We start from the raw sequence: 13920 nt of genomic DNA, 5'->3' as shown, positions 1-13920 counted from the left end.
CAGTACTGAAGTCAAAGCATAGATGCTCTTGGTCAAATATTACTCATCTACTAGTGAAAGTTGCTCAGTCAAATTTGTACTGGAGTACTTGCTTATAAAAATACGTACGTACTCAAAAGTACAATTTACAGAGTACAGACATTTTTAACAAAACAAAAACAATGGTCAAAACAACAATCAGTTATTTTCACCCTTTAAAATAGATTATTTTAAAGATAAGATACTTATACTTATACTTACTGATATTTAAGTGCTTAATTCGTACTTACAGTACTCAAGTAAACGTACTTAGTTACTGTCCACCACAGCCCATTGACCCTGAGTATCTAACCCCAGCGGTTCGCAAAAATTTTCATGATAAGGACCCCAAAAATCATATGTATTTGGCCGCAGGCCCCCATTTGAAAAGACGTTGCACCAGTGATCCCCATACCGTATACAGTAGAAGATGTGTCAAGGTTTGTCAAGATTCCTTTTTAAAAGAGCATGATCTACAAGTTCATAATGTGTTGCGATGTGATGCTTTGTGAGCTTGTTGATTAGCTATTTTCGAATAGCTGAAATACAAAACAGGGCATAAGAGTTTAAAGTGTTCCTCATTTTGCTGAGGAGCCCCTCAAGGATCCTCAGGGGTCCCCAGACCCTAAATTTGAGAACCAGCGTCTTACCCTAATCAGGTTGTGGGCCACAGTGAGCGAGGCAGAGAGCCCCCCCACCTCTCCGGGGGCGTGGACCCCCGTGCCGTACCCCTGCACGGCCACCAGGGCGGGGTTATGCATGGTGAGCCAGTACTTCACCCGGCCGCCGTACGCTCGGAAGCAGAAGGTCGCGTACGCGTCAAACAGCGCCACCAGGCTGTCATTCTTCCATCCTCCGTAGACGTCCTGCAGGGTCTGGGGCAGGTCCCAGTGGTACAGAGTGACGACCGGTTCAATTCCCTGCATCAGAAGCCTGTCCAGCAGACGGCTGTAGTGCTGCACGGCCGCAGCGTTCGGTGGACCGGCGGCGTTCCCGTCAGGGAAGAGTCTGGGGCAGGAGCAAGGTTAATATTATAGTTAACGTTTTTTTTTGGTTGAAGTACAGTAAGTGTTAACTCTATATTCTGATAGTAATCATTGCTATTCTTCTGTCTGCACATACGTCATGTCCTAGTAAGAGCGAATAGGAGAAAGGGATCAACGTCACGTGATGCCTTTGTTTAGCCCCCAAAAAACGTCAGTTGTTCCAAAATCGGTGCGTATTGGTCAAAAACCCGGATGTGTGTCTCAAAGAATTGAGTGTTTGTTCAGTACCAGGGGTATCCCTGTTTCTCCAGCTCTTTAGAGAGAGAGAAAATGCGTTTTGAGGTCAGGATACCAATTTGATCCAATCAGGAGGAGAGAACTCATATAGGAGATACAGGATAAACAAGTGCAATTGGAAGTGATGAAACCAAATTGGAACTGGAACACTATGACATTTAAGCTGATAAATGGGTTGGTTCTCTCTCCTGATTGGATGAAATTGGCCAAACACGTTCATTGCAGAACTAAATATAACACTAAAACCAATAAAGACTAAACAAAAACTAATCCATTTCTAATCCATTAAACTGAAATTGAAAACATGAAGTCAAAATGAAATGACAAATGTAACCTTGGCCAGGAGAGAGAGAAGGAGTAGGTTTGAACCCCCAGGAACCCCAGAGCCTCAACGTCCTCCTCCCAGCTGTCACTGCTGTTGGACACATCATGGGTCACATCAGAGCTCTGGTAGCGGTCCCAAATGGAGGCTCCTTTCCCCTCGCTGTCCCAGGACCCCTCGCTCTGCTGGGCAGACGTTCCTGTACCCCACAGGAAGCCTGGAGGTAGGCGCACAACAGTTGATCGAATTAACAGGTTTAATCAATTATAAAAAATAAAACCACAAAGTGAAAAATAGGACTTAAGTGCTTAATCAGACTAACTGGCTTATAGTCGATTATAATACATCTATTAGAATGTTTTCACATTGATTGGTTGATTTATAAACAATATCAAGTGTATTGAAAATGCAAAAAAGTATAACAATAATAATATAATAATCGATAGTTGCAGGCAGCCTACCGGGCGGGAAGGTGCCATGAAGGAAATACTGGCTGTGATTGGTGGGATCTGGCGGGGGCCGCTGCCACACCCTCCTGCCCCGCCCCACAGAGCCGTGACTGGTGGGGTCTGGGACGAGCTCCTCCCCCAGAGAGCTGTGATTGGTTGAGATGCTCCACAACACCAGCAGGGAGAGAAGGAAGCACGGAGGACATTGAAGGAACATACTAAATAATCGATTTTGGGGGCGAAAAAAAAAAGACTTTTGCTTTTCTTTTGTCTTTCAAAATGTATAAAAAGGTGCGAAAACAGACGATCTACAAGCTCACAACACGTCGCATCACGATGTGTTGTGAGCTTGTAGATCGGCTGTTTTTGGCGGTTTTGTGCGACAGGGCTGCGCAACGAAGTATAAAGTAGGGCTTACGTGCTTAGCTCACAACGCGACGTAAACAGACTTATCTATTTAATCGATTATTAAAAATCTATTTGAAATTTTCTGTGTCAATTTGTTGAATTACTAAAAAAAATACAAATTATATTTAAAAAAGGCGGTTCTCGATTATTCGATTAATCGAAAAGGGAAATTATAGAATAATCAATATGAAAATGAACGATATAGTTGCTGCCATGGACAAGTGTACTTTGGTTCAGAAATCCTCTGGACAGGGGAGACGTCTGCAGCAACATCAGGAGTCCACTGATGGAAGACATGAGATCCAAGATGAAGAAGTGAGAAACATCAATCTTCGTCCTCTACAATCCATTTAGGACCAACATCAACCTGGAGACGTCTTCTACAATCCATTTAGGACCAACATCAACCTGGAGACGTCTTCTACAATCCATTTAGGACCAACATCAACCTGGAGACGTCTTCTACAATCCATTTAGGACCAACATCAACCTGGAGACATCTTCTACAATCCAACTAAAACAAAGATTACAATTTACAATTACAATGTAGGCAATTACCAGACACTCTCTTCCCGAGCGACATACTTACAAGCATGAGATCAGAATAAGGAGTGTAAGCAAGAACTCTATATAGTCAATAAACAAGGTAAATAATCATATACAGTATATAGTGCAGAGAGAAGTGCAGTGCACCAAAGACATAGGATAAACAACTAACCTTGCATGTGTATACAACATGCTATCTTACTGTAAATACCATTCTATACAATTGAAACTATAGGATACTAATGAACCTAGCATCTGTCTAGATAACATGCTGTCTAAAACCCATTATATTTGTGGTCGAGGAAACAAATCTAAGAAACAAAATATAGAGATATCTTATGGAGACATACCAGCACAGTCTCCACTACTGTGACCCAAAGTCGTACAGTTTTTCCGGGACAGAGATAAGACCCCATATCATCTCTGACTTCCTCTTCTGCATGGAGACTTCCTTGTCCAACTAGAGTCTGATGGACATAATCTTCTGTACGTCCCGCATTTGTATATTCTCTGATTTTACGTATCTAGAAGCTGTTTCCAGAGACACTGGATGGACAGAGCACTGGAAGTAGAAGTTCTGGCCAAAGCAATGGCAGACAAAGCAGAGTGGTGTTTATAGCCTGATTGTCTGTTATCTGAATGGCGGTGGATGGAAGGTGATGGTAGCATGTTAACCTGGTTAGACTGACGTGTCTGTCTGTCCCTCCCACTCTGTCCCTCCCCTGTGTCACACAACCTGCACCAGCGGTGGAAAGTAACTAAGTACATTTACTCTAGTACTGTACAATTTTGAGGTACTTTTACTTTACTTCTCTGTGGCAAATGTACGTTTTTACTCCTCTATGATTATTTGAAACTTTATTATTACAAAACATACATTTACCACTTAAGCCCAGTTTTATACAGTACTTAAGCTACAGTATTCGAAAATAGCTGATCTGCAAGCTCACAATGCATAGCGTGTTATGAGCTTGTATATCAGCATTATTTTTAAAGGTTTGCTAGATTAAAAATTTTAGAAATGTCTAAATCAGCCATTAATAATGAGTACGTTTAAGTATATTTTGATGCCAATACGTTTGTACTTTTATTCCAGTAAACATTTCAATACAGGACTTTTACAGTATTTCTACATTATTCCAACTTTTACTTAAGTAAAACATTGGAGTATACTTTCACCACTGACCTTCACACACATTTCTATTGCTATACCATTGAGGACATTCCATCCAATTACTTTATTGGCTTTACAATGCAATTAAATACACTGTTTTCTCCAAATGTCATATAGGAACACCTCAATGGTAACAAATCGGAGGAAAAAATAATGTTCCTATTCTTGTGTGGACCCACGCAGAGTTTTAATGGCTGCTGTGTATTGCCATAAAGGAAGAACTTTAGTCAATCATTAGTCTGGACTGTGATCTTAAGATGTAGTTCACACTGCAGACACGCACGCATGCACGCACTGCTACACTGCACCGCATTGCTGTATTAAAATGTGACACAAGATTTCCCCAAAAAAATATGACAAATATATCCATAATAGTAGATCTATAGAATAGAAGCTCACAACGCATCACATAATGATGCATTGTGAGCTTGTAGATCTGCTATTTCCTATTTTCACTATTTGAAATAGGGTATCATAATGAACTTTCTCCATAAATTCCTTGAAATGCAGTGGGGTCAAAAGTACAATATTTTTGTTTGAAATGTAGTGGAGGACAATACTCAAGTAAAGTACAGTTTTTTACTATTACTACTACTACTTACTACTACTAAAGTACAGTACTCAAGTAAATGTACTTTGTTACTCTCCATCGCTGGAGGTGGAACATTAATTTCCAATAGAGTCACACATCAAACACGTTTATTGAATAAAAGTCACAGAAATTACAGCTTGCCTCCGGTTAATAATACTGAAAATTTGATTTTTCTGGGAACAAATTGTGCCAAGCGTGTCGTCTGTGACTCTGTGTGATTCATAGATTGCATCAGCACTTGACCGCTGAGAACAGCCTCTACGTTGATCTGATTCTGCTGCTGCTGACTAACCACCAGTGGTGGAAAAAGTATTCAATTGCTTTACTTAAGAAAAAGTATCAATACTGCAATGTAGAAATACTACCTTACAAGTAAAAGTCGAATTCTAAATTTACTTAAGTAAAAGTACAAAAGTATTGGCATCAAAATGTACATAAAGTACCAAAAGTAAAAGAATACTCATTATGCAGAATGCCCCATTTCAAGTTTTCAAATGTCTAAAAGTCTTTTGAAAATAGCAGATCAACAAGCTCACAATGCGTTGCATTGGGTTATGGACAAGGTCAGAGAGAGAAGTATGAGGCTGGCAGGGCACTGCGTCAGGCACGCGGAAATGGCAGGAGAACTGACACTGTGGGAGCCATCCCAGGGCACAGCCAGGAAAGGCAAGAAGTGCACCACCATACGTAGAAGCACTGCGGCTCAACAGTATATAGAGCTAACAACACGGCAGAGCTCGAGACCCTGATGCTAGACAGGAGGGAGGGCAGCGATTCAGGAGGCCTGTTCGTGTTATTGTTAGTGTGAGTATTTGTCTCAGCCTTGAGCCTTCTGTGAAGCATTTTCTGTTTCTATCCGGGAAACCTACCGTAGGTAAGATTTTCATCTTGTAGATATCTTATGTTAAACACGCTAGATTAGGCGTGAGTGCCACCCCTTATTTTCATTCAGTAGTTAGTTTTTATTTTATTTTATTTTTCATTTTGATTTGGCACTCACCACCAGTTCCGTTTCCCTTTTCAATTGTAAATAAAACATTGAATTAGAATCAGTTTTTCTGATTTTACGTATCTAGAAGCTGTTTCCAGAGACACTGGATCTTAAGATGTAGTTCACACTGCAGACACGCACGCACGCACGCACGCACGTAAAAGTACAAAAGTATCGGCATCAAAATGTACATAAAGTACCAAAAGTAAAAGAATACTCATTATGCAGAATGCCCCATTTCAAGTTTTCAAATGTCTAAAAGTCTTTTGAAAATAGCAGATCAACAAGCTCACAATGCGACGCATTGTGGGCTTGTAGATCTGTTACAGTAAAGTAAAAAATACCTCAAAAGTGTACTTAAGTACAGTACTTGACTAAATGTACTTAGTTACTTTACACCACTGCACATGGGTGGACCACATCAGAAATGTGGTCCTCTACGGGACCGTAGCGGGTCACGGACAAGGTCAGAGAGAGAAGTGTGAGGCTGGCAGGGCACTGCGTCAGGCACGCGGAAATCGTGGCAGGCAAACTGACACTGTGGGAGCCATCCCAGGGCACAGCCAGGAAAGGCAAGAAGTTTTTTTATTTTGATTTGGCACTCAGCACCAGTCCGTTTCCCTGTTCACTTGTAAATAAAACATTGAATTAATATAATCCATCAGTTTTTCTCCAGGATATTGTGTTGTCCCATTTACTTTTATTTTAAATACAAACCACATTTTAGGTGGAAGAGGCAAAGTGTGAATGTTTTCTGTTGCCTTGATTCTATTCTATGTTCTATGCCAAATGTTCAGTCACACAATGCATTCAGTACGTGTTTATGAAGGATTGCATTATGGAGCTGTAAGAGACAGATGTTAACATCACATAATGTTTGTCCCACTGTATAAATAATGAATGAAAGATCTGTAAACTTTGGACATCTCTAAGTATGCTATAAAGTACACACAAGCCTGTTGAAAATAAACAACACTGAAGGAGGACTCTCTCGTCTCCAGAAATGTTATTTCTATCAGTGTGTTAATCATAGAACTTTAGATGTAACATTCAACCATCAACAATGGGGTACACATCCTTTCACCTGGGTCTTGTTTACAATTGAGTCTACCTATTAAATCAATGGCAAGGCAATACAGATGTGGATAAAATGGGTACTAAAAAAACTAAGCAAAAGGCTTGAGATCTCTGCTGAATGGTGATGTCCAATGATAAATAGAATTGTATCTTGTATTTTTATCATCTCTATGTTTAAAGTGTTATTAAACAATTGTTTTGTCATTTAAGATAGTTCATTACCTTATTTGAGTAACCTTAACTAACCTAACTGTGTTTATCAGCTTGAGATGAGATCATATTATTGCAGCCTTGTGCTACCCAGGTGCCTGGTACGGAAAGATAAGATCAGAACACAGGGCTCTTTTCTCTATAGGGCATAGCAGTGGCGGCCATTTTCTGGTTCCACTCCAAAATAGTCAATGCATTTTTCCCATTGACATTTCCAAAAATATTTATATCATATTATATATAGCCTAAATCAAGCCATCCAGGGTCCTGGTGAATCATGACCATAAAACAACATTTTCTGTGATTTTTTAAAATGTAATATTTAATTATATGATATACTATATTTAATAAATACCGTTTGTTTTGCCGTTTTCAAAAAAAGAAATCACAGAATCAAACGTTTTATGGTAATGATTCACCAGGACCCTGGATGGCTTGATTCTAGGCTTAAAATAATTGATATAAATATTTTTGAAAACCAGAAAATGGCCGCCACTGCTATGCCCTATAATGATGTACCAAGCTCTCTCTCCCTCCCTTGATGGGAGTGACTTCCTGAAAAGGGAATACTGCAGGGTATATAATAGTGTTAACGAAAGTTGTAAAAAAAATAAAAATAAAAATAAAAAACATTTATGTGGAATTTATATTGCGAAACATATACTGGTGAAAGATTTGGTAAAAAATTACTTTTGTTTAATTGAAAAGTTACGAAGTATGACTTTAAACATTGGTGCTGGTGCGTCCATGGGTATAGAGGCTAACATCACTGGTGCTGCCAGGATATAGAGCCTAACATCACTGGTGCTACCAGGATATAGAGGCTAACATCACTGGTGCTGCCAGGATATAGAGGCTAACATCACTGGTGCTACCAAGATATAGAGGCTAGCATCACTGGTGCTACCAGTATATAGAGGCTAACATCACTGGTGCTACTGGTGCTACCAGGATCAAGAGGCTGACAGCACTGGTGCTACCAGTATATAGAGCCTAACGTCACTGTTGCTACCAGTATATAGAGGCTAACGTCACTGATGCTACCAGGATACGGAGGCTAACATCACTGGTGCTACTAAGATATAGAGGCTAACATCACTGGTGCTGCCAGGATATAGAGGCTAACACCACTGGTGCTGCCAGGATATAGAGCCTAACATCACTGGTGCTACCAGTATATAGGGGCTAACATCACTGGTGCTACCAGTATATAGAGGCTAACATCACTGGTGCTACCAGTATATAGAGGCTAACATCACTGGTGCTGCCAGGATATAGAGGCTAACATCACTGGTGCTGCCAAGATATAGAGGCTAACATCACTGGTGCTACCAGTATATAGAGGCTAACATCACTGGTGCTGCCAGGATATAGAGGCTAACATCACTGGTGCTGCCAGGATATAGAGCCTAACATCACTGGTGCTGCCAGGATATAGAGGCTAACATCACTGGTGCTGCCAGGATATAGAGGCTAACATCACTGGTGCTGCCAGGATATAGAGGCTAACATCACTGGTGCTGCCAGGATATAGAGCCTAACATCACTGGTGCTGCCAGGATATAGAGGCTAACATCACTAGTGCTACCAAGATATAGAGGCTAACATCACTGGTGCTGCCAGGAGCGGCACCAGTAGGGCTTGTGAGCCTTGAAGCTTGAAGACCTGAAGACTTGTCAACAGTGCTTGTAGGATTAGTGAGTTTGAAACTGTTGCACAAGTCATCTTCACAGCAGGTTATTGTAGAATTTTCAGACAGGGTAATATTCATCAACATGTTTAGGAGGGCTTGCACATCTCCGCACATGCTCTTTGTGGCACAGCCAATCCTGGTCTCGTTTTGGACTCCATTATGTTCCACCACTGTGAACACAAAAAAAACACATTACTGTCTGTGCTTAATACTCCAAGTCCAAGTACACAAAAATGAATACAAATATTAAAGATTGAGCATCCTTTTCAGCTGAGAAATGTGAAATATTAAATATCATGTTTGGGTAAACCGGAGAGACACAAAAGATTGAGCATTCTTCTCAGCTGAGGAATGTGAAATATTAAATATCATATTTGGGTCAACTAGAGAGGCAGTTGTCTGAAGCCATGGCTTCTCATTACCTGAGATGCAGCGGTCCTGATCCCCTACACACGATAAAGTCGTCTGTGTGTCGCTGCAGTTCTGTGGATTCGTGCAAGTGTAGCACTTCCTTCCATTCTCCACAGAGCTCGCGAAATTATCTGTAAGGTTTACATTTTTATATAATTATAAAATGATTCATAATTAAACACCATGTACAACAGAACAACATACACATTTTCAACTTGCCGACAACCCACAAGACACAAGCTCTACACAAACCTTCCACCAATACATTTCATTTCTCACGTTTGATTCAAGGATTGACAGTAGGCCTATGTGACGAGTAGCAATGAGAAATCATGAATAAAACAACCACTCTTAATGCCTCATAGCATCATTATTGTTGAAAAACATTCTCATCCCCTCTCACTGTCCCCGGTTCCCATGGTTACGATTAATGAGGCCTCTCTGTGCCGGGCTGTGGCAGGCTCCAGACAATCTAATAAATTTCAACTGTTATCTATCTGCAGGTTTCAATAAGCTCTCCCATACAGCTCCAGGTTCTGTCAACAAGCAATAAGAAATGAATAGCCAGCACTCCGAAGTCCTTCTGGTAGGCCTACTTTTAATACATAGAGGCACGGACAGCATACGCGGACGCGTTTCGGTGTCAAGCCTTCCTGACGGTGAAACGCTTGTTGTTGTTTCTTGTTATGAATCTTGAAACCAGTGAATTGCATGTATACAGACTGAGTGTAAGGTTTAGAGGTCCTGTCTCATGACTTTTTAGCCTGTTTTATCCTAGTTTTATGCATTGTTTTTAACAACGCTTTTAAACTTTGATTGTTTGATGGCCATACTGCACTATGGTCGAAGATCACCATCAATAACCACTGAAATCACTCACTATCCTGCGACACCGGTACAACTGTGTACTCCTGCTAGACTCGTTCAACGCAGTGGGTCCCTATTCGGGACCCTTGTGTGTAAGTACCGCTCTGGATCTCATCCTACCCGTGTACAACTATAACATCTATAACATCTGATCAACGCACTGGACTCCTTTTGGAGTCCAGGTGTGTAAGTAGCCTTCCTAGCCGCTGCTAAACTGCTTAGCCCTTGGCTAACAACAACACCATTAGCTACCTATTGGACTGTGTACTGGCAGTTATTTTTCTCTATAGATGTCGCCACTTACCGCAGATGATGAATCCGAAATGGTCACCTTAAGGTCCGAGCTCCAGACCATTGAGGGAGTCCTGAAGGATGTCCTCCGGAGGAAGACGCTGCTGCAGTCCAGGCTGGACAAATTGGTTCCGAACGGACCCCGCTTTTCGAGTCCTACTCCGGGCCGCTCCTGGACCTCTGTCGTCAGGAATGGGAGAAAGCGATCTCTTCCCTGGTTCTCTCCTGGGGGTGCCGATAGCCCCATTCCACTGACCAACTTCTTTACTCCACTGGCTAGTTTACCCGAGCCACAACAAGCTACCCCGGAGCTAACGGCTAGCAGCGAGCTAGCTGTGGCAAATAGGATGCTAATATCTACCACCGGGCGATGCGTGAGTAACGGGTTGCTACCAGACCCTTTTCCGCCAGCTGACTATCAGCAACAGGTCTTCTCCAAATCCAACAAAAAGCGTTCCTGTCCCTCGACCCCTCGAGTCCACCATAAACGCTCTCGTCGCAGAACCCCCTCGCCTCCTGCTGTCCGTGTGTCCAAGCATGTCCCTACTACTAGCGTTGTGCAGCTTTCTCCCCCACTGCCCAACGGTCTGATGGACACAGCTGTGGACAATCGTGACGTCACGAAATCTAGTGACGTCACCATCGGCAAGGAAATCCCAGCAGAGACTCCAGTGTCTGTCCCAGCTGCCAGTATCGTTAATGGGGGTTCCCCCAACGACGCGATGGACACAGTTGCTGCGGAACGTGACGTCACCAATGCCACCGTTGCCAATAATTTTAAGGACAATCCAATCTGGTCCAAACTCTCTATCTATAAGGGAGGATGCAAGGACAGGCCCCCAGAAGTTGTTATTATTGGTGACTCTATCATCAGAGCTGTTGTTATTCCGGGTTCCATCACCTATTGTCTCCCTGGTGGCAAAATCCATAATCTCATTGAATTGGCCCCTGTTGTTCTAGATCGTCATCCTACTGCACATACTCTCTTTGTTCATGTTGGCTCGAATGATGTTCTAAACAGACTTTCGGTCAAACTCAGGGAAGATCTCGAATCACTTGCCACCACTGTACAGAGCCTGGGCAAAACATGTGTCTTTTCTGGCCCCATCCCAGCCCCCTCAAAAAGTTCTGAACACTTTAGTAGACTCTGGAGCCTGCATGAATGGCAAAAAGCCTTCTGTCACGCTACTGGAGCTGGCTTTGTCAGTAATTTTGACAGGTTTTGGACCAGTAACCACCTGTACAAACGTGATGGCCTGCACCTTAATTCAAAAGGCACCAATCTATTAATCACTCACTACATCCAGTTCATCGCTTGCAGCTCCAAGTGACATGCACCCCAGCATGATCCCACTACTGTAGCTTTACATTGCAATAACCATGAGCATCTCCTTTTTGGTCATGCTGACTCCATTTCCCTCTTCTGCCCTTTGTCCATCCCTGTTCTTATCAGGACCAGACTCTCTTCACTCAACAACATCACCCCTCGTACAGTCACTCCATCAAACCTCACTCACATTCACTGCTTACCTATAGCTCCTCCTATTAAGTCTGTTCCTTTTAAAATTGCTTTAATTAACGCTAGGTCAGTCTGTAACAAGCCCTTCATCATAAGAGACTTTTTTAACTCTCATCACCTTGATTTCTTATTTTTAACAGAGACTTGGCTGAAAGAAAATGACAACGTAACTGTGAATAAGTTTTGTCCCGCTGCCTGTAGAGTTATAAATGCTCCTAGGCTATCTGGACGTGGGGGTGGTCTAGCGGCTGTTTTTTCTAAACAATTTGCTTGCCGCTCTATGGACATTGATAATTTTACTACCTTTGAAGCTCTCCTGCTTAAGATTGGATCTGCTAATCCTCTCTTTATTTTATTATGCTATCGCCCACCAGGTTCTAAAAGCGAGTTTTTAACTGAATTCTCAGAATTTTTATCATCGGTTGTCATGAAATTTGATAACTTGATTGTGACAGGAGATTTCAACTATCACATTGACAATCCCTCCGACAACTTAACTGATGAGTTTATCAGCCTTACTCAATCGCTAAATCTAATTCAGCATGTGTCTGGGCCAACGCATGACCATGGCCATACACTGGACTTAGTTTTCACAATGGGCGTGAACCTCAATAATCTGTGTTTGGGTGAGTTCTTTCTCTCCGACCACAAATATATCCTTTTTAACATAAATGTTACTGTTGAGACCCAATCCATCATACGCTCCATCCGCTCCCGCACTCTCAACAGTTCCTCTGCTGAAAAATTTTGCTCTGCTTTTTCAGCCCTTAGCAACAATGTAACAGCTCCAACCGCCACAAATGACCTCGTCTGCCATTTTAACAATTTATGTCTGTCTGCCCTTGATGTAGTTGCCCCCCTCAAAATAAAAAACAAATGCGCCGTTAAATCATCCCCATGGATGAACGATGACATCCGCAGCCTAAAAAGGGAATGCAGAAAGGTAGAGCGGCAGTGGAAAAAGTCTAAGGAGACAGTCCATTTCAATCATATGAAGGAACTGCTGTCTGCTTTTAATCTTAAAATTGAGGATGCAAGATCGGCATATTTCTCAAATCTGATCAATCTTAATAAAAATAGGCCAAAAGCACTTTTTACCGTCATTAACACTCTGGTTAACCCAGCCATCCCCCCAGTTCCGGTCTTCTCTGACGATGATTGTGAACAATTCTTATCTTTCTTTCTGAACAAAGTTGACAATATTAGATCCAAGATAATACCACCTAGTACCACCATAGTTGACCACCCTCCTCTAGTCCCCTCAATGTCCCAGTTTAACATGATCTCCTTGGATGATCTTTCACCGATCGTGTCACATATGCACCCCTCATCTAGTCCTGTTGACATCATGCCTACTGCACTCTTAAAAGATGCTTTTGACTGTCTAGGCCCCTACTTTTTATCCATCATCAATAGCTCCTTATCCTCTGGTTGTGTGCCTGATCACTTTAAGCATGCCATTATCCAACCACTCCTAAAAAAACCAAGCCTCGATCCACTAGTTCACTCCAATTATAGACCCATATCCAAACTCCCGTTCATTTCTAAAGTATTAGAAAAGGTTGTCTGCAATCAACTTTTACATTTTCTAAATAACAATAACATTTTTGACAAGTTTCAGTCCGGTTTCCGCCAGAAGCACAGCACTGAAACTGCACTCCTCAGAGTCTCTAGCGACATCCTCATGAGGGCTGATGTTGGTGAGTGTTCAGTGCTGTTGCTGCTCGACTTAAGCGCAGCTTTTGATACAATCGATCCCTCCATCCTTCTACATAGGCTTCAACAGTGGGTGGGATTAAATGGGTCGGCCTTGGAATGGTTCTCCTCCTATTTGTCAGGGAGAAGTGTGGCTGTCGCTGTTGACAGTTATGCGTCCTCCTCAGCTCCCTTGACATGTGGTGTCCCCCAGGGCTCCATACTTGGTCCAGTCCTGTTCTCCCTATATATGCTACCCCTTGGTACTCTCATTAACAGCTATGAAGGTATGTCATATCACTGCTACGCTGATGATACACAGCTGTATCTCTCATTCAAGCAAAACAACCTCAGTAAACTCACAGTCATGCATG

General features: G+C 42.1%; 1 protein-coding gene across 1 annotated transcript in view; it reads right to left on the bottom strand.

Moving 5' to 3' along the window:
- The window catches only part of klb (klotho beta), a gene marked incomplete at its 3' end in the record, with an annotated part of 28068 nt that overhangs the window by 7506 nt on the left and 6642 nt on the right, over window positions 1-13920 (bottom strand). Inside the window, exons 4-9 of the mRNA XM_080439698.1 lie at window positions 9186-9305; window positions 8659-8933; window positions 2708-2763; window positions 2085-2236; window positions 1636-1840; window positions 669-1026 (exon numbers count right to left, since the gene is read on the bottom strand). Coding sequence (XP_080295824.1) covers window positions 669-1026; window positions 1636-1840; window positions 2085-2236; window positions 2708-2763; window positions 8659-8933; window positions 9186-9305 — 1166 coding nt within the window. The remainder of the gene's footprint in view (window positions 1-668; window positions 1027-1635; window positions 1841-2084; window positions 2237-2707; window positions 2764-8658; window positions 8934-9185; window positions 9306-13920) is intronic.

Source organism: Gymnoscopelus braueri (genome assembly GCF_963280865.1).
Source record: "Gymnoscopelus braueri genome assembly, chromosome: 10".
NCBI classification, from domain to species: Eukaryota; Metazoa; Chordata; class Actinopteri; order Myctophiformes; family Myctophidae; genus Gymnoscopelus; species Gymnoscopelus braueri.
This window is presented reverse-complemented; position numbering and strand designations above follow the sequence as displayed.